The 21,958-nt window shown below is 38.4% G+C and overlaps 1 protein-coding gene and 1 pseudogene across 4 annotated transcripts in view; both read left to right on the top strand.

The window, feature by feature from the left end:
- The window catches only part of VEPH1 (ventricular zone expressed PH domain containing 1), a 274,843-nt gene that overhangs the window by 28,726 nt on the left and 224,159 nt on the right, over positions 1–21,958 (top strand). For 3 of the 4 annotated variants that reach the window (XM_047785422.1, XM_047785415.1, XM_047785439.1), the window contains exon 3: positions 18,174–18,389. In XM_047785422.1, coding sequence (XP_047641378.1) covers positions 18,174–18,389 — 216 coding nt within the window. Of the gene's footprint in view, positions 1–14,991; positions 15,215–18,173; positions 18,390–21,958 lie in introns of those variants that run through there. The other variant, XM_047785430.1, reaches the window with a different exon arrangement.
- On the top strand, positions 13,460–14,558 carry LOC125130072 (THAP domain-containing protein 7-like; annotated as a pseudogene).

Genomic DNA, 21,958 nt, shown 5'->3' with positions numbered 1-21,958 from the left:
TGTTATTTAAACATTCACTCCTCTCATTATTAGAGAGGCAATTACTTTTTTCATATGTTTATTTGCTAATTGCCCGTTGGGTTTCCTTTTCAGTAAAGTACCTCTTTATGGTTTGGGTTTTTTTTTTTTCCATTTTTCTATTGTAGGTTTTAAAAATGTTCTTTTTAAGGGAGTTCATTGTATATTCTTCTATGAATCCTTGTGCATGTTGCTTGTCTCTTACTCCAAACATAGCTTGCCTTTTACTATAATATCTGATAGTACAAGTATCACCAAACTCTTCCTTTTAAATTGCTTTGATTGGTTTTGGTCCTTTAACAGTTTCCTATTAAACTTCTCAAGTTTCATGAATGATTTTCTCAGCATCTTGATTGAAATTTCATTATATCTATAGATTAATTCAAAGAAAATTAACATCTTTACGGTACTGTCTTCTTTTCTGTAGAAATTCTATACCTGTCCACTTATTTAGATCTTCTTAAATATCTTCCAATGAAGTTTTATGATTTTTTCCTTAAGAATTTTGTTTTACACATCTTTTTAAAATTTATAAATATTTCATATTTTTAGCTGAAATTATAAATGGCACTCCTTTAAAAGTTAAATTTTTCAGCTATTTTTGAGGTGATCATAACATAAAAGACATACATATAGTAATGTTGTATCCAGTAAATTCCCTCAACTCTCTCATTAAGCCTAATAACTTGTCTATAAATTTTTTCCATTATTCAACAATGTTTATTAAGCACCTACTATGTGCCAGATTCTGCTATGCTGGGGATATAAGAGTAAGACAGAAAAAAATCTCTGCCATCATCCATTCAATTAGGTGAAAGAGAAACTAAATAAGGAAAATATATTATATTTTAGAAGAGGCTAAGTGCTATGTAGAAAAATAAAGCAGAGTATGAGGGCATGGGATAGAAGGTTTGATTTTTCTTTTTAGGGCTGCACCCACAGCATATGGAGGTTCCCAGACTTGGGGTCGAATTGGAGCTACAGCCGCAGGTCTATGCCACAGCCACAGCAACGTGGGATCTGAGCTGCATCTGCGCCTACACCACAGCTCACGGCAACGCCAGATACTTAATCCACTGAGCGAGGCTAGGGATTGAACCCACAACCTCATGGTTCCTAGTCGGATTCGTTTCCACTGTGCCACGACAGGAACTAGAGGAGGTTTGAATTTTTAAGTAGGACAGGAAAGGTAGGTCATGCTAAGAAGCTGACATTTAAGCAAAACTTGAAGGAGATGAGGGAACAATGCTGTGAATATCTGCAGGAAATCATTTCAGGTAGAGGAACCATGAAGTACAAAGGCCCTTAAGTTGGGACAGCCTAAATTTTTTGAGGAATGGCAATGAGTCCAGTGTGATTGCAGCAGAGGAAGCAAGGTGGGAAGAAGATCACAGAAGATCATGTCAGAAGGGAAATGCAGGCTGGATCACACAGGGCCTCAGGCAGCCACTGGAGAGTTCCAATAAGAGAATACCATGTTCTGACTTTCCTTTTCCTGATTTGAGAAGCGTCTGCAAAGAAGCAAGAGTTGAATCAGGGAAGACAACTAATATGCTTCTTCAATAATCCAGATATAAGAAACCACACAGATTCAGAGCAATAGAAGTGATAAGGAGTGTTCAGATTTTGGATATATTTTGAGATGAAAAAAATATATTTGCTGCTATAGGTGTGGCATGTAAAAAGATAGAGAAGACTTGGAGATTTTTGTCCTGAAAAACTAGAAGGATAAAATTGTCAGTTAAGTAAGATAGAGATGACTGGGAGGAACAGATTTGGAGGAGGGGTAGAAAGGAATCAAGATTTCTTCACACATGTAAAGTCTGAGCTGTCAGACACCTGAGTGGATATATTGTGTAGATAGTTGGATGTATGAGTATGGAGTTGAGGAGAGAAGTCTGGGCTGGGCGTTATAATTTTGGAACTTATTAGCCTTGAGACTGGATGAGCTCATCACAGGTAAGTATAGATAGAAAATAAGAAAGCCCTAAGACTAAGCCCAGTGCTCAAAGATCAAGAAGATGATGAAAGACCAGTAAAGCAGACTGAGAAAAATCCAGTGAATGAAGAAGAAAGTCAGAAGAGCATGATGTCCTGAGAGCCAAGTGGAGATGCTGTGAAGGACAGAGTGATGTCAAATGCTGCTGATAGGTCAGGTGAGACCAGGACTGAGAATTGATCATTACTCTAGCACATGAAGGTCACTGTGACTTGAAAAAAGTAGCATCACTGGATAGAAAGGAGTGAAAGCTGGGTTGTAGTTAAAGATAGAATGGGAGGAAAAGATTTGAAGAAAATGGATCATGAAAACTCTGAGAATTTTCCTACCAAGAGTAGCAGGGAAATGGAGTGGTAATTAGAAAAAATTAGGGAGTCCAAGAAAGAATTTTCTTTTAAGGAGAAGCACATATGTTCTCTGGAAAATTTTTATGTAAACAATCATTATCTTAAAATAATGACAGCTTTGTTTCTTCCTTTTTGATTTGTATGTCTTGTATTTGCTTTCTCTCTCATTGGCCTGACTAATTCTTGAGAATAATGTTTTTTGGTGGTTTTGTTTTGTTTTTGCTTTTTAGGGCCACACCAGTGGCTTATGGAAGTTCCCAGGCTAGGGGTCGAATTGGAGGTATAGCTGCCGGTCTATACCACAGCCACAGCAATGCGGGATCCAAGCTACATCTGTAACTACACCACAGCTCATGGCAATGCTGGATCCTTAAGCCACTGGGCGAGGCCAGGGATCAAACCTGCATCCTCATGGATCCTAGTCAGATTTGTTACCACTAAGCCACAACAGGAACTCCTAAAGGGAGCTTTCTGTCTTTTCAATATAAATCTAATATTTGCTCCAGGCTTTTGGTTAATACTTTTTGTCAGATTACAGAGGTTCCCTTTTATTCCTATTTTTCTAAGAATTGTTTAAATTTATCAACTTATTGTTTAAATGTTTGTGCTTTTGAGATAATCCTCTTTCCCCTTTTAATCTGTTAATGTGGTAAAATGTAGTAATAGATTTTTAAAATATAAAACCATTATTGCATTCCTGGGATAAAATAAAATTTTAGGAGTTCTCATTGTGGCTCAGCAGGTTAAGAACCCAACTATTATCCATGAGGATATGGCATTGCTGCAAGCTGCAGTGTAGATCACAGATGCAGCTCGGATCCTGCATTGCTGTGACTGTGGAGTAGGCCAGCAGCAGCAGCTCTGATTCAACCCCTAGCCTGGGAACTTTAGTATGCCACAGGTGTAGTCCTAAAAAGAAATAATAAATACATTTTAAAAACAATAAATAAATAAGTTTATTTAACACATATTTCAATACATTTCCTGATTTGGTTAGATAGTTTTAAAGGAGTTTCGGAACTGTGTGATTGGCCTGTAATTATCCTTTCTTCTACTGATTATACCTGGCTTTGGTATCAAGGTATAAATATTAGTCTCATAAAATGACTTGGGAAATGTCTCCACATTTCTACTCTCTACAACAGTTTTATAAAACTGATGATTTATTCCTTGATCTCACAGAAAGCTGTAAAACCCTCTGGGCACCATGTGTTTGTTTGTTTGTTGGCAGGTTTTTTTTTTTTTGTTTGTTTGTTTGTTTTTTGTCTTTTCTGTCTTTTTAGGCCTGCACCTGAAGCATATGGAGGTTCCCAGGCTAGGGGTCTAATCAGAGCTGTAGCCGCCAGCCTATGCCACAGCCACAGTCACAGCCGCAGCAATGTGGCACCCGAGCTGCATCTGCGACCTACAATGGGCAATGCTGGATCCTTAACCCACTGAACAAGGCTAGGGATCGAACCTGCAACCTCACGGTTCCTAGTCAGATTCGTTTCTGCTGCACCATGATAGGAACTCCTGTTGGTAGATTTTTAAGTTATTGATTCAACTTCTTTGAAGAAATTGAAGGATTTTTGCTGCAATCATTTTTGGTAATATACAATTTCTAGGAAATTGTACATTTTATCTGATTTTTCAAATTTATTGACATAAAATTGTTTGCGTTATTCTTATTTTTGTGTTCTGCTGCATCTGAATTCAAATGCTCTTTTTCATAAATATTTTCTTTTATCACTATTTCCAGAGTTTTGTCTTTTTTTTTAAGGCTTTAGTTTATTAATCATCTATATAGGATCTTTTTTTTGTCATTAATTTTTCTTTTTAACATTTATGATTTTTCTCTTTGTTCTTTCTCTGGTTGTATTGTGCTGTTTTTCAGATCTCTAGACTTGCAGTCTTTTTATTCCTTAGTAATCTAATATCTACTACTGCTGTTATGAAATCTGCTGTCAGTTTAATTGTCATTCCTTTATGTATAATCTACTTTTTCCTGTTTTAATATTTTCTCTGTCTTTGATGTTATAGATTTTCACTATTATGTGTCTAGATGTGGTTTCATATGTATCTTTCTACTTAATCCTCATTGTGTTTGTGATTTTGAGTTTTATGCCTTTTATCACATTTGGAAAGTTCTTAAATATTATATGAAATATTGCCTTTTGCATCTAATCTCTCATTCTGGAAATCATATTTATTCACATATTTATTCACTCATTCTGGAAATCATATTTATTCCACAAGTATGTTTTGAGTACTTACTGTCTTCCAGTAATATTTTAGACATTGGTAATATAGTAGTAAACAAAGCAGACAAAAAGCATTGCCCTCATATCCTTCAAATTCTATTCTATTTCATCTTTCATGTCTCTCTTTTTAATTGAGGTATAATTTATACATGACATTATATTAGTTTCAAGCATATAATATATTCAATATTTGTGTATATTGCAAAATGATCCCACAATAGGTCTAGTTAACATCCATCATCACTATACGAAGTTACATTTTTTTCCCTTCTGATGATAGTTAATAATATATTGTATATTTGAAAGTTGTTGAGAATAGATCCTAAAGGTTCTCAACACAAGAAAAATTTTTTGTAATTCCATGTCTCTTGATCTTTTGTATTTTCTGTCTCTATGTGATACATTGTTTGTTCATTTCCTCAGCCTGTATTCCAATCCATTGAGTCTTTTTGGATTGGAATTTTATTTCCATCCAAATTTCATTTGATTTCCACCCCAAGTTTTATTTGGTTCTTTTCAATATCTTTTTTGGTCCTTTTTAAGGTAATTCGGTCTTTGTTCATAAAGTGAATTTTACTTTATACATTGAATCCTTTTGAACACATAATTGCATAATTTGAGGTCAATAATTCCATTACCTAAATTTTTTGAATATCTAATCTGCTCTAAATTTTATCTGCTCATGTATTCATATTGGTTTATTTCTTTAAGCATTTTATAATTTTGGATTCTTTAGTTCCATTTAAATAATGATTTTACTTGTGTGAATACTGAATGGCTTGGAAGTTGAATGTTTCATCCCTCAAAGTAGTTTTATGTTTGCTTCTGTTGGGAATCCCAGTGATGTTATCAACTCTAAGCAATTTTTGTTTTAGTTGTTGTAGATGTCAGTGTCTTGACTTTGGAGACTCTTGTAATGGTAAACTAAATGAGGTATGAATATATGTGTGGTTTTCATAGTGGAAAGAGTGATACAAATATAGAGGATTCTTAGTATGGATGCCAATGTAGAATGTGACTATAAGAGGGGTGTAACTATGTGGTCTTTTTTGTGCTGTATGTTATTAAGTGGTTGTAGAATAAATGCATAAAGAGTGTAACCACAGAAGGAAATATTTGTAACTCTCTGTAAATTATAAACTGAAGGCCAGCATGTAGGGTTCTAGTATCCTTAAGAGAAATAATAAAAATAGTCATAGCTAACCTTTATCTGCACTTATTACATGCCAGAACAGACAGTGTTGCAGATCCTTTCCCTGTATTTTAACTCATTTAATCCTCACAACAGTTGGCACAAAGAGATAAGTGACTGACCAAGATTGCAGAGCTGGTAAGAGCAGAACAGAGCTTTGAGCTCAAGCAGGCTGACCCAAGAGCCCATGCTCTTGATACTATGCTATATGTCTTCAAAGGAAGGGAAAGACAAATGGCATCCTCTGCCATAAGACGTCTCCCTTCTTCTCTCTTAAACTCCTCCCTCCATGCCAAACCCACTCTTCCCACCACTAACCACTTTATTTCAGAAGTTCCACATTCTGTTTTGTCAGTGGGCCATTTCCTGAGGATTGCTTACAGCATAGAAAAAGGTGACTGAAGGGTTAGTGGGTGTTGATGTGGAGTGTAGTATATGTGGCTGAGTGGGAGTGATCCATCCTCATGACTAGAATGGAACAGCACAAGGTGTGGCTTTTTCATTGTCCTATTCCTCCATTTTGACATGCCCACCACTTTAGGATAGGTTACTTTAAAATTGACGATGACCAGGTCACTGTGGGAATGGATCTCTAGACTGAGCTTGATGGGTTTGCTATTAAATAGATATGGTCCTTGGAAGATATTCATTTGAATATGCATGGGTACTAAACCAATGTTGAGCTCAAATATAAACACATAACCTATGACACATATATTTCATAAGAACAGGGTGTTTCCTAGAATGTGAATCAGGGAAGCCTTAATTCCAAAGCTGATTTCTCACCAGAAAGCTTTAAACTATTCAATTACATCATTAAAAGAAATTTAAAGGTTTTTTTTTGTCTTTTTGAATATCTGCTGAAGGAAGCAATTAACCACAAATTCAGATTTTCCCCTTTACTGGAGGAAATCTTCTTTTTAGAGAATAAATTTTTCATCATGTCATACATAGAAATTTGAATATAGAAAAATTTTTCCAGCTGAAAAATGTCTTTACTTTTTAGTAAAATGGTATGAAATAAGAAATTATTAGTTTCAAGAGGTTCACACTAACTCATAACTGTTGCACCTAAACCTATTACAATATAAGCTCAACTTATGGGTGTGAAGTGATTTATCCTTATGGACAGCTGATTAATTTTGCTAGTCAGAAATCTTCTAAAATATGCCTTTAGTTCAACAATCTCACTGACACTATCCTGCACACCCCAGCCTTATTCCAAGGCACCTTTTTCAGAATTCCTTAATAATTCAATATCTCTTAGTGTGGAAATTGTCAAATCTTTGTGTTTATGCACCAAGACAAAAATGCCATGTACTTTCATTGAGTTGCACCTTCAACTTTTACTTGCAACTTTTTAAAATTTATTGTTAAATGATTATTTAGGCATGGTTTACTATGTTTCTCAATGTCATCTATAATCTCTAAACTAGGTTACAGGGACCCAATTGAAAATGACTGCTCCAAGGGAGAAACAAAATCTTGGGTGAGGCCACTTCCTTTGACCAATGACAGTTTTGCCAGGTGGACTTGGCTATGAACCAGCAGCTGAGAATACGAGTGCCTTTGTTCTAGCAGGGGAATTGGACAGTGTACCATAGTCTCCACTGCAGTCTATTCCTGGAAACATTCAAATCCATTTGCTTTATGTAATAATTTCATCCCACATGGAAGCAGCTTCTTGGAGATGCTAATTGATCTCTACCACTCCAGTGGTATCAAGGCTGCAACTGGTACTCATTGTCTCTGTGACTGAATAGTAGCTCCCCAAAGATGTCCACATTTTAAAACCCAGAACCTGTGAATTTTACCTTACCTGGGAAAAGGAATTTTTCAGATGTATAATAGTTCAGTATCTTGACATGAGGAGATTGTTCTGTATTATCTGCATGGGCTCAATATAATCTCAAGCATCCTTGTAATAAAGGAGGCAAGAAAGCCAGAGGCAAAAGAGGGAGATGGAATGATGGAAGCAGAAGTTGGAATGATGTACTTTGAAGATGGAGGTTAATGGAGGCCATGAGTCAATGAATGCTGATAACCTATAGAAACTAGAAAAGAAAAGGAAATGGATTCTCCCCTCAGAGCCTTCAGAGGAACTATCCCTGCTTTTTCCCAGAGAGACTAAATTTCAACTTTTGACTGCCAGAACAGCAAGAAAATTGATTTGTCAGCACAAATTCTTGAGCCTATAAGTATATGATAATTCATTAAAGGAACAAGAAGAAAGATAATATAGACAATAGTCTTCCTCCACTATCCCATTCTAGATTCTCCTTGCCTTCGGCTAGCACCCCTGCTGATTTAAGTTGCTTCTTGGTTAAATGACACAGATGCTTTTTCCTGATGAACCTGAGTCTCCAGTCTCCATGCCTTTCTCAGGTTGTTTCTGCTCCATTGTCCATTTACCATCAAAATTGGGCAGAGGAGTGCCTACAAATATCCCCTTGTTCAAGAACAGTCCTACTTCTTCCTAATGCTGTGGTTAATTACCCTTGCCAGGATGGTAACTCCTTTTGTTTTCTACTGGTCTCTTAACATGGAAGCCTGGATTCCAAAGCTCATGTAGTCTATCCATAGTGAATTCAACACCATGCAATGGTCATTATTTTAGTATGTATATTGCTTATTGGAGGATGGTGGCCCATCCTTATAGGATATAAGGCTGAACTGCCCCTTCAAAAGTCTGTTCCATTGACGTATTAATCCAGCAGTTTCAGGGTGGAGGAGGAGAGGTTGTGCTTTGTTATAGAACCAGTAAATCCCATGATCATGGGCCTGCTATTGGACCTCCTTGCTGTAAAGTGGTTCTTTGGTTGGATGCAATGTTTTGTGGGACCCTGTATCAGCATATCACATACTTTGTGACCTCTTAAATAGTGGTTGAGTCTTAAGATCTATGGGCAGGAAAGGCAAACTCAAATCATGATTACACGTAAATTCTACTGAAATAAATTGATGTATTTTCTAGAGTGGAAAAGATCTACAGTAAATAAATTGCCACCAAATGACTGATTAGTTTCCTTGAGGAATAGTGCCATTTTGGGAGCTCAACAGATTGCCCACTTAGGCAATGACAATAATAACAATGTTAACCTTGGTGAATGAATAGAAGCTTATGCTGTTGGGTGATGCCTAGCCTCTATCCCTCATACCAAGGCTACTTCATTTGGTGTACCCACTGGATCACACTGTAGTGGCTATAATAACACTGATGAAAACTGTTTAAGCCATTCTATTTTTTTTATTTTAGTGCCTTTTCTATGGTTAATACTCTCATGGGCATTAACATGGGATTAAAAAAGATATCTACACTTTTCCCCCTAACCACTTGCTTCTCACTCAGAGTTCCTTATCTCTGATATCTCAGTCTTCTTTCTTCCAAGCTATTGGACATTCAGCCAAGCCATCTGCTGCTGCTCATGATTCTTAGCTCTTACCTGCATTCCTGTTTCTATACGAAGTTAATGACCAAGTGCACAGCTTGAAGCTCTGTCCATTGAGAGAATTTTCTCTTACCGTTGTCTTGAGGGCCACCTCTAGTAGGTCAACACTGTAACAGCAGTCAGATTTTGTGTTGCACCACATACTGAGCCAACCCATCAGTAACCCAAGTTCAGATATTTTCCTACTCTGTGGGCAGACCATAAGGGAATCTCCAATATGACCATAGGTGGGTTCTGGGGGTAGGTTTAATTTTTATAATAGTAGGTGACATAGGGGTCTGGGCCACCTGTTCATACAACTTATTTGTGTCCTTTGGCCTTGCTTGCGTCTAATTCAAGATGTGCCACTTCCTAGCAAAATAAACTCCAAAAGTAAAGAAAAAGCAGATCATAGTATAAAATAATATGATATGTTAAGACCAAATATATCATATAAATGGTGACACTTGGATGGTATAAGAAAAAGACTGATAAAATGACTTTTAGATGGAATCATAAGGCAAAATCCAGCAAGTGAGAGACATGTGAAATAAAATGCTTTAGATAATGTAAATAAAAAGATGAAAAAACTAAACAATAATTTACTTGATTACTTAAAATACATGTTAATAATTCAAAATAAGCCCTTTCAATGTTTACAGCAAAATCATACCACATACTCAAACTGAATATGAGGTATTTTTTAATTTTATTTTATTGGAGTATAATTGACTTACAATGTTGCATTAGTTTCAGGTGTACAGCAAAGTGAATCAGTCATATATATAAATATATCCATTCTTTTTTTCCCATATAGGTTATTACAAACTATTGAGTATATTTTCCTGTCCTATGAAGTGGGTTCTTATTAATCATCTATTTTATACAGTAGTGGGTATATGTTGTTCCCACCCTCCCAATTCTTCCCTCCCCACAATGGTTTCACCTGTGATAATAATATATATATACTATTATATATATGATATGGTAATAATTTGAGGTTATCATTATTTTTTACACCATGCCAATTATCAAATAAAGCACTTGAAATGATAATTTGAGATAGAAAATCAACACTGAGTCAATAATCTTCTTTGCTGAAAATTCTGAGAAATAGTTTGTCCACATATTTGCTAAAGCAAGCCCTCTGTTCTGTGCACTCTGCATGTAGCCCACCGTGGTTTAAACTGCTGTTTATGATAGAATGATTTGGAATCACATGACGATCAAGTACTACCTTCTCACTTTTTTATAACCTATATACAGCTATTAAGAAGCACTGGAGTTCCCATTGTGGCTCAGTGGAAAGGAACCAGGCTAGTATCCATGAGGATGCAGGTTCGATACCTGGCCCTGCCCAGTGGGTTAAGGATCTGGCATTGCCACAAGCTGTGGTGTAGGATGCAGACACAGCTCGGCATTGCTGTGGCTGTGGCTGGCAGCTGTAGCTCCAAATTAACCCCTAGCCTGGGAACTTCCATATGCTGCAGGAGCAGCCCTAAAAAGCACACAAAAAAGGCATTGAATAATGACTACTAAACTATTTTATACAAAGTTATATAAACAAGCTTAACAGCCATTTGTTTGAAGTAAATCAATGTAAAAGTCTATAAGAAAATTTAAAAATAAGAATAAAAGAAGCAAATGATGCTAGGCAAATACACACCAAAAGAAAGAGAAACCGTGATCTTTATATCAGACAAGGAAAAAATGTATATGCCAAAAAACATTAAATGAAACAAAGAAAGGCAATTTTTATGACAAAGGATTTGGTTCACAGTTATAAAGCTTAAGAATATCTATGCATCAGTTCCCGCTGTGCTGCAACAGGATCACTGTCATTTCTGGACCACTGAAAAGCAGGACCCTGGCACAGTGGGTTAAGAATCCAGCATAGGTTGCAAACTCGGATCTTATCCCTGGCCCATGTACTCCATATACTGCTGGGCAGCCAAAAATGGGGGGTGGGGGAAGGCATATCAATGCAACAAATTACATTCATAAAACAAAAACTTCAGGATATACCAGGAAAAGAGATGACACATTAGTTGTAGGAAATTTTAATTTGCTTATCTTGGGCCATAATACATTAAAGTAAAAAAAATAAGTCAGGTTATAAGATCTTCCAAAATCTTTTTATGAAATTGTCATAAAATTGGTATGAATCCTAACAAAAGACCAATCTTTCAAATATTGATGCAAAATAAAACATTAATGAGCCCAGCAGCACATTAAAAAATTAATTGCCCAGGATGCAAAGGGATATATTCCAGGAATGCAAAGATAACTGCCATTAGGAATTTTATTTCTATAATTTATCATATTAATAGATCCAAGGGCAAAAATAATGTGATAGGAGTTCCCTTTGTGGCTCAATGGATTAAGAACCCGACTAGTATCCATGAGGATGTGGGTTCGATCCCTGGCCTTTCTCAGTGGGTTAAGAATCCAGCATTGCAGCAAGCTGAGGCACAGGACACAGATTTGGCTCAGATCTGGGAATCTGGCATTTCTGTGGCTGTGGTGCAGGCCAGCAGCTGCAACTCCAATTCGACCCCTAGACTGAGAACTTTCATATGCTACAGGTGTGGCCCTAAAAAGAAAAAAAAAAAAAAAAAAGATCTACAAGATACAGTATTAAGTGAAAAAGCAAGATGCAGATGTGTGTGCCCATTGTGCTACCATTTGTGTGAAAAATAAACAGTGGGGGAATATGTATGTGTATCATGTATTTCTACACGTACATATATACATTTGCTTAAATATGTATATAAAATCTTTGGAAGGATATATAAGAAAGTAATAACTTGGTTCTTTGTGGGAGAGTAAAGAGAAGGGAAAACGGAGACTTCTGAATTAAGATTTTTTGAATTAAGATTCATAAATATATTTTTTCAAATACTTAAATTTTGCAAACTAGTGCCAAGAAAAATCTTTCCTATTCACTTAAAACCAATTAGAATGTTACGTTTAGAGAAATAAGTCAGACAGAGAAACAGAAATAGTATATATCACTTATATGTGGGATCTTAAAAATTATACAAAAGATTATATATACAAGACAGTAACATTCTCACAGACATAGAAAACAAACTTGTGGTTACCAAAAGGGAGAGGGAAGAGGTTAGGGATAAATAGGGCTATGAGATTAACATATCTAAATTTATACATATATATATTAGATAAGCAACAAGGATTTAATATATATCATTATACCTATTATCTTATAATAACTTACAATGGAATATAGTCTGCAAAAATACTGAACCACTATTGCTGTATGCCTGAAACTAACACAATACTGTAAATCAACTATGCTTCAATTTTCTTACAAATAAATTCATACATACATAAATATAACAAATAAATCTTTACTGAGCATCAACTATGTACCAGGTCCATTAAATATTCCAGAAGCAATGTGGTACACCATTTCCTCCTCCTCTTGGAGTCCAGGGAGCTTAGACAAAATGTCATGATCAATCACATTAACCATCTTAACATTTGCAGTTGGAATATAGGCTTCCTTCCCTCTACAGCATTGGTTCTGTTTCATCTTACTTTGTGTACATTCCCTTTATCATTTAAAGTAACCAATATGGTGTTGCTTCATATTTGAAGATGATGCCCTTAAAATAACTGCTTTTAACAAGAACTGTTATGGCTAAAGATAGGTGATTTCAGCCCGTATGTGTGCTCTCTTATTCTGCCCCCCACCCCCACCTCCACCCCAGGATGGTTTTGGTTTTTCTGTTGCTGCAGAGATTTTTGGAAAACTTAGCATCATTTATTTGCCCTTTAATATTACGTTTTTTCCCTCTATGACTTGTTTCTATAAGTACCTAATTGTCGAATAGGTTGTAGTACAATAATAATTCTGCTACATTAAGATAAAGAAGATAAAGAATAGACTCACCAAAAAAGGAGGAAGGTAAAAGAAAATATAATAATGCCTGTCTACTAAACCAAGTGGTGTTCATTCTAGGAATGTGGTAATGGATTAATATCTGGAAATTTCATACTATATGATACCATAACACTTGACACCCGTAAGCCAGCTAGGAAAAAAATGCTTAGTCACCTCCACAGACGCTGAGAGGACATTTTAAAAAAATTTAAAACAAACATTTAAGCCTTCAAAGTAAAAAGATAATTGTGCATACCGTATGATTTAAAACATTTACATTATTTTCTTGCTTTTGGCTAGAAAACTGTAAATCAAAAATTGGAAACTAAAACCAGAAACTAAACCATCGTTCTTGCTTTTATCATTTTCATGCAAAATAGCTTAGGAAATTATAGCTGACCCAATAAGTCATGGAATAGATAAGAGGTACAGATACAATACAGAAGTCTTTCTAGAAAACCCAACAGAATGATCTGAAAAAAAAGATAATGAAGAACACTTGAGTGAAAGTGTTTAGCCTCGCGAGAATTGGGTTGCGGCGCAGCAATGGCGAGACGACGGTGCTTCAGTGCTCTGCCCCCGGCTACTTCACGTGGGACCCACGAGACACGCAACCAAGACATTTCCTTGCACAGGCGTCCCAAGAAGGACAACCGGAGGCGGGGTTTGTGGTTGGCCAACTGGCACAGACTGACCCCAGCGACCTGGGCCTTTCAGGCCCTGCATCCGAGTACATCTATCATGCCCGGAACGCTCTTGAGGAGAACTGCTTTGAACTGGAATCAGTAGGTATCACAGATGGAAGGAGGGAGCAGTTCTCACAATATTTGAGTCTTTCTCCAAGTGGCGCTGAAAGACCAGGACCAAGGGGCACAATCACCCACCTGGCTCTGCTGACGTTAGCCACTCCTGCGAGGCAGGATGCTCTTCTCCGAGGGCACAGCTCCATTTTCTCCACCTGCTCAAGTCACTTGCTTTCCTGTGGAAGAGGCCTCAGCACCTGCCGCTTTGCCTGCCTTCCCAACTGCGAGGCGGGAGTGTGGCCTCAGCAGCCACTTCTCAGACCTCCTAGGGACCCTGGTGCCCAGAAGGAAGAAGCAGGCTGCAGCACTCAGCCCTCACGCAAGCCAGAGCTGTAGGGGTCGCCAGCCCCCGCTGGAGCCGAGAACCCGGATCACCCTCGACCTACTGCGCCTCTTGCCGCCTGCATTCAGAACACTGCAGCCAGAGCACAGCTACCAGGAGGCCACACTCGACGCTGGAGGCCTGCAAGCGGTGGGAGCAACTGCTGCAGCAGACCGGGCACCGTAGAAGTGGGCACAGGAGAATGCCAGCCAGACTCTGAAGCCTCCAGCCTCTTCCCCCCTCAGAATACCCCTGGAGAGGGACCTGACCTGAGCTGCATCCGCCAAGCCTGCCAGACGATGCCATAATAAAGTGGATTCTAGAAGGGAGCCCTGCTCTTTGGCCAGCTGGGGGATGGGGCCCCTCCCCTGGGTACCAGCATGTTCCCCCAAACTGGCTGTAGCCCCCAAAGGCTCAGGGACCCTGGATTCCAAGCCCTTGGCTGTAGGAAGCAGGAAGCCCATCTCTCCTCATGCAGCTCTGTGCCCCACATGGTTCTCTTGAAGGACCGGGTGATGTGAGGAGAGGTCAGGGGACACTGCTGGGCACCGTTCCTTGGCACCTGAGACAGCTTTGACTTAGCCAGCTGGCATCTTTGAAAACACTCATAAAACCCAGGGCAGACTCAGTTCCTCTTCAGGGAAACAATAGGCTTCTGTCCCCAGACTCAGTCTGCCCAGTAGTCAAGACCTGGCAAAGCGCCTAAGCCCCAGCTGCTGGTCAGCCCCCTACTCACCGCCAGGTTTGTTTCATCTGAAAAAACAGACAAGAATGACAATTACTGACCTCCTGAGGCAGAAAACTTGGTCAATAGTGAGGGTTCTGCGAGGACCTTTCTAGTCCCTGAAGGTCTGGGATGAGGCATGTGGAGAGTGGTCATGGCCCCGATCAGTGTCTTCATTTTCCTTCAGTTCCACTGGAATCTGGAAGGCCTCCCTGCACCTGTGATCATCAGGTAAGCATGTGAGGTGACTTACCCCACACATAAGCTCGCCCTGCTGGGCCTCAGCCACAGTGGCTCCAGGAGCACAGCTGAATTCTTTCTAGTCCTGGAAATGGTCACACATTTGTGAAACTTGCTTTTGGGGGCCCTTGGTGTGCAACTTCATTTGTTCACATATGCCTGGGAAAGTTGAATGTCTGTTACAGGAGGCAGATTCAGAGAAGAGATCCCAGGTGTTTCCTGAGCCTGCACGCCAGCTGAGGCGCTTTTTGTACTGCCGTTTCCTAACTTGCTGGTGGCTACAGGTGAGCTACCCTCACCTAAGGGAGTCCACCTGCATTTGGTATCTGGGTGTCCTCAGCAAGGCCCAAGGAGTGGCAAGTGCTTTGTTTACATGGGACACGACCAGAGGCAGGAAAGGAGCTCTAGGGCCTAGAAGAGACACCTTTTTTCCACAGTGGAAGCTGGGGAAGAAGGGTTCTTATTCCCAGAAGGAAGGCAGAATGGTGCCTTCTGCACTGAGGTGGACTCACAGTGCCTTATTTCAGGACAGGGAGGGACTCGGTGGCCTGCCCTTGGCTTCCCAGCTCAGCCAGGAGCCTACAATGCAGCCCAGGAGCTAGGCAGCCACAGAGGAACCCAGAGAGCTGGCTCGGGGCCTCCAGGTCTCCCCTGTGATGGGATGGGGAGACAGCTGAGGCAAGCCTGCATTCCTCCCACCAGCCTCCCTGTACATGACTGGGGCACCCAGGTTGGGGGTGGAGAGCTGCTGTCTTGGATGGAGAACCAGGCAAGACTGGCTGATCCTGAGCCATTAGGCCACATGACCAGGCCTCAGCTCCAGGAGGACCAAGAGCTGAAGTGCAGTAGTGGCAAGGTTTGTGTGTAGGTAGCACTGCTGTGGCATTAAAGGAGGCAAGCCTACTACAATAGGGACAAAAAAAAAAATGCTGTATATTGGCTTAATTAGCAATAACTCATTAAAGTTCTAATGAGGAAAACACAAAGATTTTGTTTACAGCAACAACAAAGATGTAAAATCCACTAGGAAACACCTTTAAAAATGTGTGGAGTTCATATGTAGAAAATGGCAAAAATTACTATTATAGAATTGAGAAATTGAACAAGCAAACAGAACAGATAGCCCTAAAATAGAACTCGATATACTCAGAAAACAATTACTAGGAAATGACTTATTCAGTAAATAATAGTGGGAAAATTAGATTAGCTAATTCATGGAAAATGTACATCTTTACTTACTTCCACAAATACCATACAGACTCAAGAGCTAAGTGAATGGTTAAAGAATTAATTTCTAAAAAAGAAACATTAAATATTTTGTCAAGTTTTTTTAATGTAGAAAAAATACAGGTAAATTTTTATTAAATCTTTGAATAAAGAAAACATGTGAAGTTTAAAAAAAAAAACTACTCAAGGAATCACAAAGAACAAAAGAAAGGAATGCATATAGACGGATATTTGTATGAAGTTAGAGTACATTTGTCAAGTACATGAGAAGTTGGTGAGCGTGGTTTCCCCAGGGAAGGGAACTGAGGTGAGAGAGAGATGAACTTTTCACTGTAAATCTTTTCTTTGTATCTTTTGTATTTTTGTACCATATCCATATATTATTTTTTAATTAAATTTAAAAAAGGAAAAACAAAAAAGTCCCCAAAGATTGACAGATTTGATTATCTGAAGCCTTAGCATATCAATAAATAGCAGCAAAAAATCTAAAATAATGAAACATGGTGACATATCACAACCGATATGCCGAAAGTGTGCTTAATGTCCTTAATAGATACTATTTCACCAAAGAAGGGCCAAAAAATAAAAAGTCATCTAAGGAAAAACAGACATAAGATACAGTGGGCAATTCCCAAAGGAGGAAATACATATATAACATGTGAAGATATTCAGTCTTACTTATGATCAAGAAATTCCAAGGAAAACAGCAATGAGATATTATTTTTCAGTGATCAAATTAGCAAAAATTAAGAATACTCTGTTTTTGCAAAGGTTATAATGGGCAGAGCTTGCTTTCATCCAGCCGATAGGCCTATAAATCAGTAAGAATTTTCTGGAAAATAGTTCAGCGGGATGTATCATGAGCCTGAAAATGTTCCTGTCTTTTGTCTCAGAAATTTCTACTTCCAGAGAATCTAAGGTATACATAACCTGCAGTGTGAAGGGGGCTTCATGCATAAGATGTCTACTGCAAAATTAGTTGTAATAGTAGAAAAAAGATTGAGCTGGAGCTTAAAGTTGTCCAGAAAAGCCTTGTCATTTCCTTGGTCTAATGGCACATGATGGTGTAATAATCTAAACACTTCCCTGCTCTTTATGGGTTTAATTTTGTCAGTTTACCAAGTTGAAGTTCACTGGCCAGCTTTCCAAATTAAAGTGATGGCCCTATTTTTCATATTTAGATGTTTTAAAGGGTCATATTATCTCTCAATAAAGATGATGAGGTATTTGAGAAAGAAAATAGAGGAATGGAGGGAAGTTTGGTTGGGAAAAGCTAAAATGGATTTGGTAGTTCCTTGAATTGAAATGGGAGAGATGAAACATTGGATTCTGTCCTGTAAGAAAGAGAAAGCTTGTGAGGGAAAGTTGGAGAGTAATTTGAAACATTTCACAAAAGTTGCTGGAATGTTGGAGCACAAAGTAAACCCTGACCACTAATGAACTTAGAAACTGAGATAGCCTGTAATTTGAACCCACTTGCAAGTGAATAATTAAGCTCCTTTGGACTCTCACTGCTCCCTGTCCATGTTTGCAAATCTGCTTTGTCTTCCACATTCTCATCTCCAAGAAAGAAGGTATCCATTCCTACTGGGCTCTTACAACCTAGTCCCTTAGCACACAGTGTGGCACAACCATTTGCTAAATGAATTAGTTCATATTTTGTAGGCCTTTCGAAGGATAACTTTTAGAGTATTATTTAATATGAAGGTTTTCTTTCAAACAGGATTACCAAACCAATAACAATGACCAGGCAGTGGTTGAAATCTGTATCACTCGAATCACAACAGCCATCAGAGAGACAGAGTCGATTGAAAAGCATGCAAAGGCCCTTGTGGGGCTCTGGGACTCCTGCTTGGAACACCACCTGAGACCCTCTGGGAAAGATGAAGACACTCCCCATGCCAAAATCGCATCTGATATCATGAGTTGCATTTTACAGGTATGTCAGTGTTCAGCATCATGCTATTTGAGAATGTTTGGCAGCTTAGGTGAACACATGGTATCTCTGAATCAAGAGTCAGTATTTCTGTAGTGTTCAGATACTGTAAAAAGATACCACAGACTATCAGTAGGTAAGCTGAGCAGGCTAGTAATTGATAAACTAAGAAGGTTATACCTAGGCCCTACTGTATGCGAGACACAGTGTGGGAATTCAAAGTAACACCACAGCAAGCACTAATTGGAGAGCTAAGACATGTACATATAAAAAGCTAACAATAAAGCACTATGTTTCAAGATCCAAATAAAGAATATTGGAAAATTCAGAAAATTAGCATTTTCATCCAAGGAGACCAAAGAGGGGGTGGAGTCTGAATTGAGGGGCAGTGAGCTTGAAATGTGTGGAAAAGTCATTTTTAAATTCATTTCTATATGTAACATGGATTTTCCATGATCATAATTTTTGCCTATTCTGATCATGTTTAAGTTCTTTCCCCTGGTGTAAACATGAATTTGGGATTTTGGCTCAGTTATGAAATATATAAAATTGAAATGTTGGGCAAGTCACATAAACTTTTAAGCCACAGTTTCCTTTCTATAAAATGCAGATGAAGTGACATTGTCTATGAGAAATTTTACGAACCAGTAATGTTGGTAAGTGTTTCTTTAAGAAGAATTCTCTAGTCAGGTAGGTTGGGAAACCCTGAATTCAGTTTTTCCCTTTTGAGCTATCACAGTGTTTCATAGCATTTTAAAGACTCCAAAAAGTCCTGCAATAATGAAAGCTGGTTAACTTTGTTTAGAACAGCATTTTGCAATCTGATTTGACCATGTTACTTCCTTTCCCATCTTACCCCTAGCACAGCATTTATGAATATCCTTCAGAACTAGTGTTCTACTCAGCCCAGGTCAGGAAATTCCAGCTATGTTACAGTGTTAGCGCTGTTTGTGGAAGCTAATATTAGCTTCCTTTCTTTTGATTTTCCTCACAGTTGCCTATGCTTAACTGGAGCATGTTGCATTTTGTCTGCTCAGTCTAGGGACTGGTCAACTGAACAAAAAGACTCTACACACACCATCACACTGTTTTTCCTTTGTCCCCAGGGTTAGAGGTGGGCGGCAGGAAATGGAGATTTCAGCAAAATTAATGAAACAGTGCTGTTGGATATAAAACAAAAACCTAATACAACTGTTCTTCACTGATGATTCTTTTTTATCTTGGGTAGTTATTCATTTTTAAAATGTTATTTATACAGTTTTTAAGATTTTTATTTTTTTGATAATAGTTGATATACAATGTTTTGTCAATTTCTGCTGTATAGCAAAGTGACTCAGTCATACATGTGTATATATATATATATATATAGATTCTTTTTCTCACATTATCCTCCATCATATTCCATCACAAGTGACTAGATATAGTTCCTGTGCTATACTGCAGATCTCATTGCTTATCCACTCCAAATGCAATAGTTTGCATTTATTAACCCAAAACTCCAAGTCCATCCCACTCCCTCCCCCTTGGCAACCACAAGTCTGTTCTCCAAGTCCATGAGTTTGTTTCTTTTCTTCAAATAGGTTCATTTGTGCTGCATATTAGATTCCAGATGTAAGTGATATCATACGGTATTTGTCTTTCTCCATCTGACTTACTTCACTTAGCATGAGAGTCTCTAGTTCCATCCATGTTGCTGCAAATGGCATTATTTTGTTCGTTTTGATGGCTGAGTAGTATTCCATTGTGTATATATACCACGTTTTCTTAATCCATTCATCTGTTGATAGACATTTAGCTTGTTTCCTTGTATTGACTATTGTGAATCAGTGCTGCAATGAACATAGGGGTGCATGTATCTTTTTCAATGAAATTTTTTAAAGGTTATACTCCACCTATAGTTATTACAAAATATTGGCTATATTCCCTGTGTTGTACAATATATCCTTGTGGCCTATTTTACACCCAGTAGTTTGTACTCCCCACTCCCCCAACCCTATATTGCCCCTTCCCACCTCTCTCTGCTGGTAACCACTAGTCTATTGATTATTCTTAACTATATTATTGACACACATCAAAAACATAGATTGTTTCACTCCAAAGTGCTGCTCCACAGACATTCAGACAGAAACTCATGAATTGGCTGTATTCCCCAACTCCTCATGTGATTTCAGAACATTGGTCTAGACTCTAGCAGCACTATTCAATAGAAATAAAGTGCATAAGCAATGAGACGCTGTTGTATAGCACTGGGAACTGTATCTAGTCACTTATGATGGAGTATGATGGAGGATAATGTGAGAAAAAGAATGTTTATATGTATGTATGACTGGGTCGCTTTGCTGTACAGTACCAAATTGACAGAACACTGCAAACCAGCCATAAAGAAAAAAATAAAAATCATTAAAAGAATAAATAAAACGCAAGCTGCAAACACAAGACACATGAAATTTAAAGTTTTCTAGTAGCCACATTAAAAAGAAGTGAAAAGAGATGAAATTGATTTGACATTGTTTTCTTTAACCTATGTATCCAATATATTATTATTTTATCATGTAATCAATATAAAAATTAATGAGGGTGGGGTTTTTTTTGCTGGTTTTTTTTTGTTTGTTTGTTTGTTTTTGCTTTTCAGCTCCATACCTGGGGTGTATGGAAGTTCCCAGGCTAGGGGTGGAATTGGAGTTGTAGCTGCAGACCTACACCACAGCCATAGCAATGCCAGATCTGAGCCGCTTCTGCTACTTACACCACAGCTCATGGCAATGCCAAATCCTGGCCCACTGAGTGAAGCCAGGGATTGAACTCTCATCTAATCCTGTTCAGAGCAGGGCCTGAGGATTCGTTTCCACTGCACCACAATGGGAACTTCCAATTAATGAGACATTTTACTTGTTTTGTCTGCAATCTCACAAATTCTGTGTAAGTTAGTATATCTTACTTTGCAGTAAAATATCAGGGGCTAAGTGGCTTCCATGGGTAATAGCTCCTGGGTTCTAGAGAGTCAGGAAGGCTTTCTGGATGGAGATCAAATTTGAAAGGTTATGAGCAATTATTGGGAATTTTACCAGGTAGGAAAAGTGGAGTAAGAAAACAATTAAAGCAGATAAAACAGATTGTACAGGGAGTTCACATTGTAGCACAGCAGAAATGAATCCAACTAGTATCCATAAGGATGCAGGTTTGATCCCTGGCCTTGATCAGTGGTTTAAGGATCTGACGTCTCCGTGTCTCAGATCCCACGTTGCTGGGCTGTGGTATAGGCCAGCAGCTGTAGCTCCAATTTGACGCCTAGTCTGGGAACTTCCGTATGCTGTGGGTGTAGCCCTAAAAATACAAAAACAAAAACAGCCCCCAAACCAAAACAAAACCAGATTGTACAAAAGTTCAAATTTGTGAAATGAGATCAAGGTTAGAGAACTAAGCAAGCTGCCCTTCCAAAAATATACCAAAATCTAACATAAAGGGATGTTTCATTCTGGGTAAGGCATTGTTTCCTACTTTCAAAAGGGGGTGGTATGGGGAGCAAATAGAAACATGAAACTCACTGCTGATCAATGACTCAATGTGAATGA

This window comes from Phacochoerus africanus, chromosome 1 (genome assembly GCF_016906955.1).
Source record: "Phacochoerus africanus isolate WHEZ1 chromosome 1, ROS_Pafr_v1, whole genome shotgun sequence".
NCBI lineage: Eukaryota > Metazoa > Chordata > Mammalia > Artiodactyla > Suidae > Phacochoerus > Phacochoerus africanus.
This window is presented reverse-complemented; position numbering and strand designations above follow the sequence as displayed.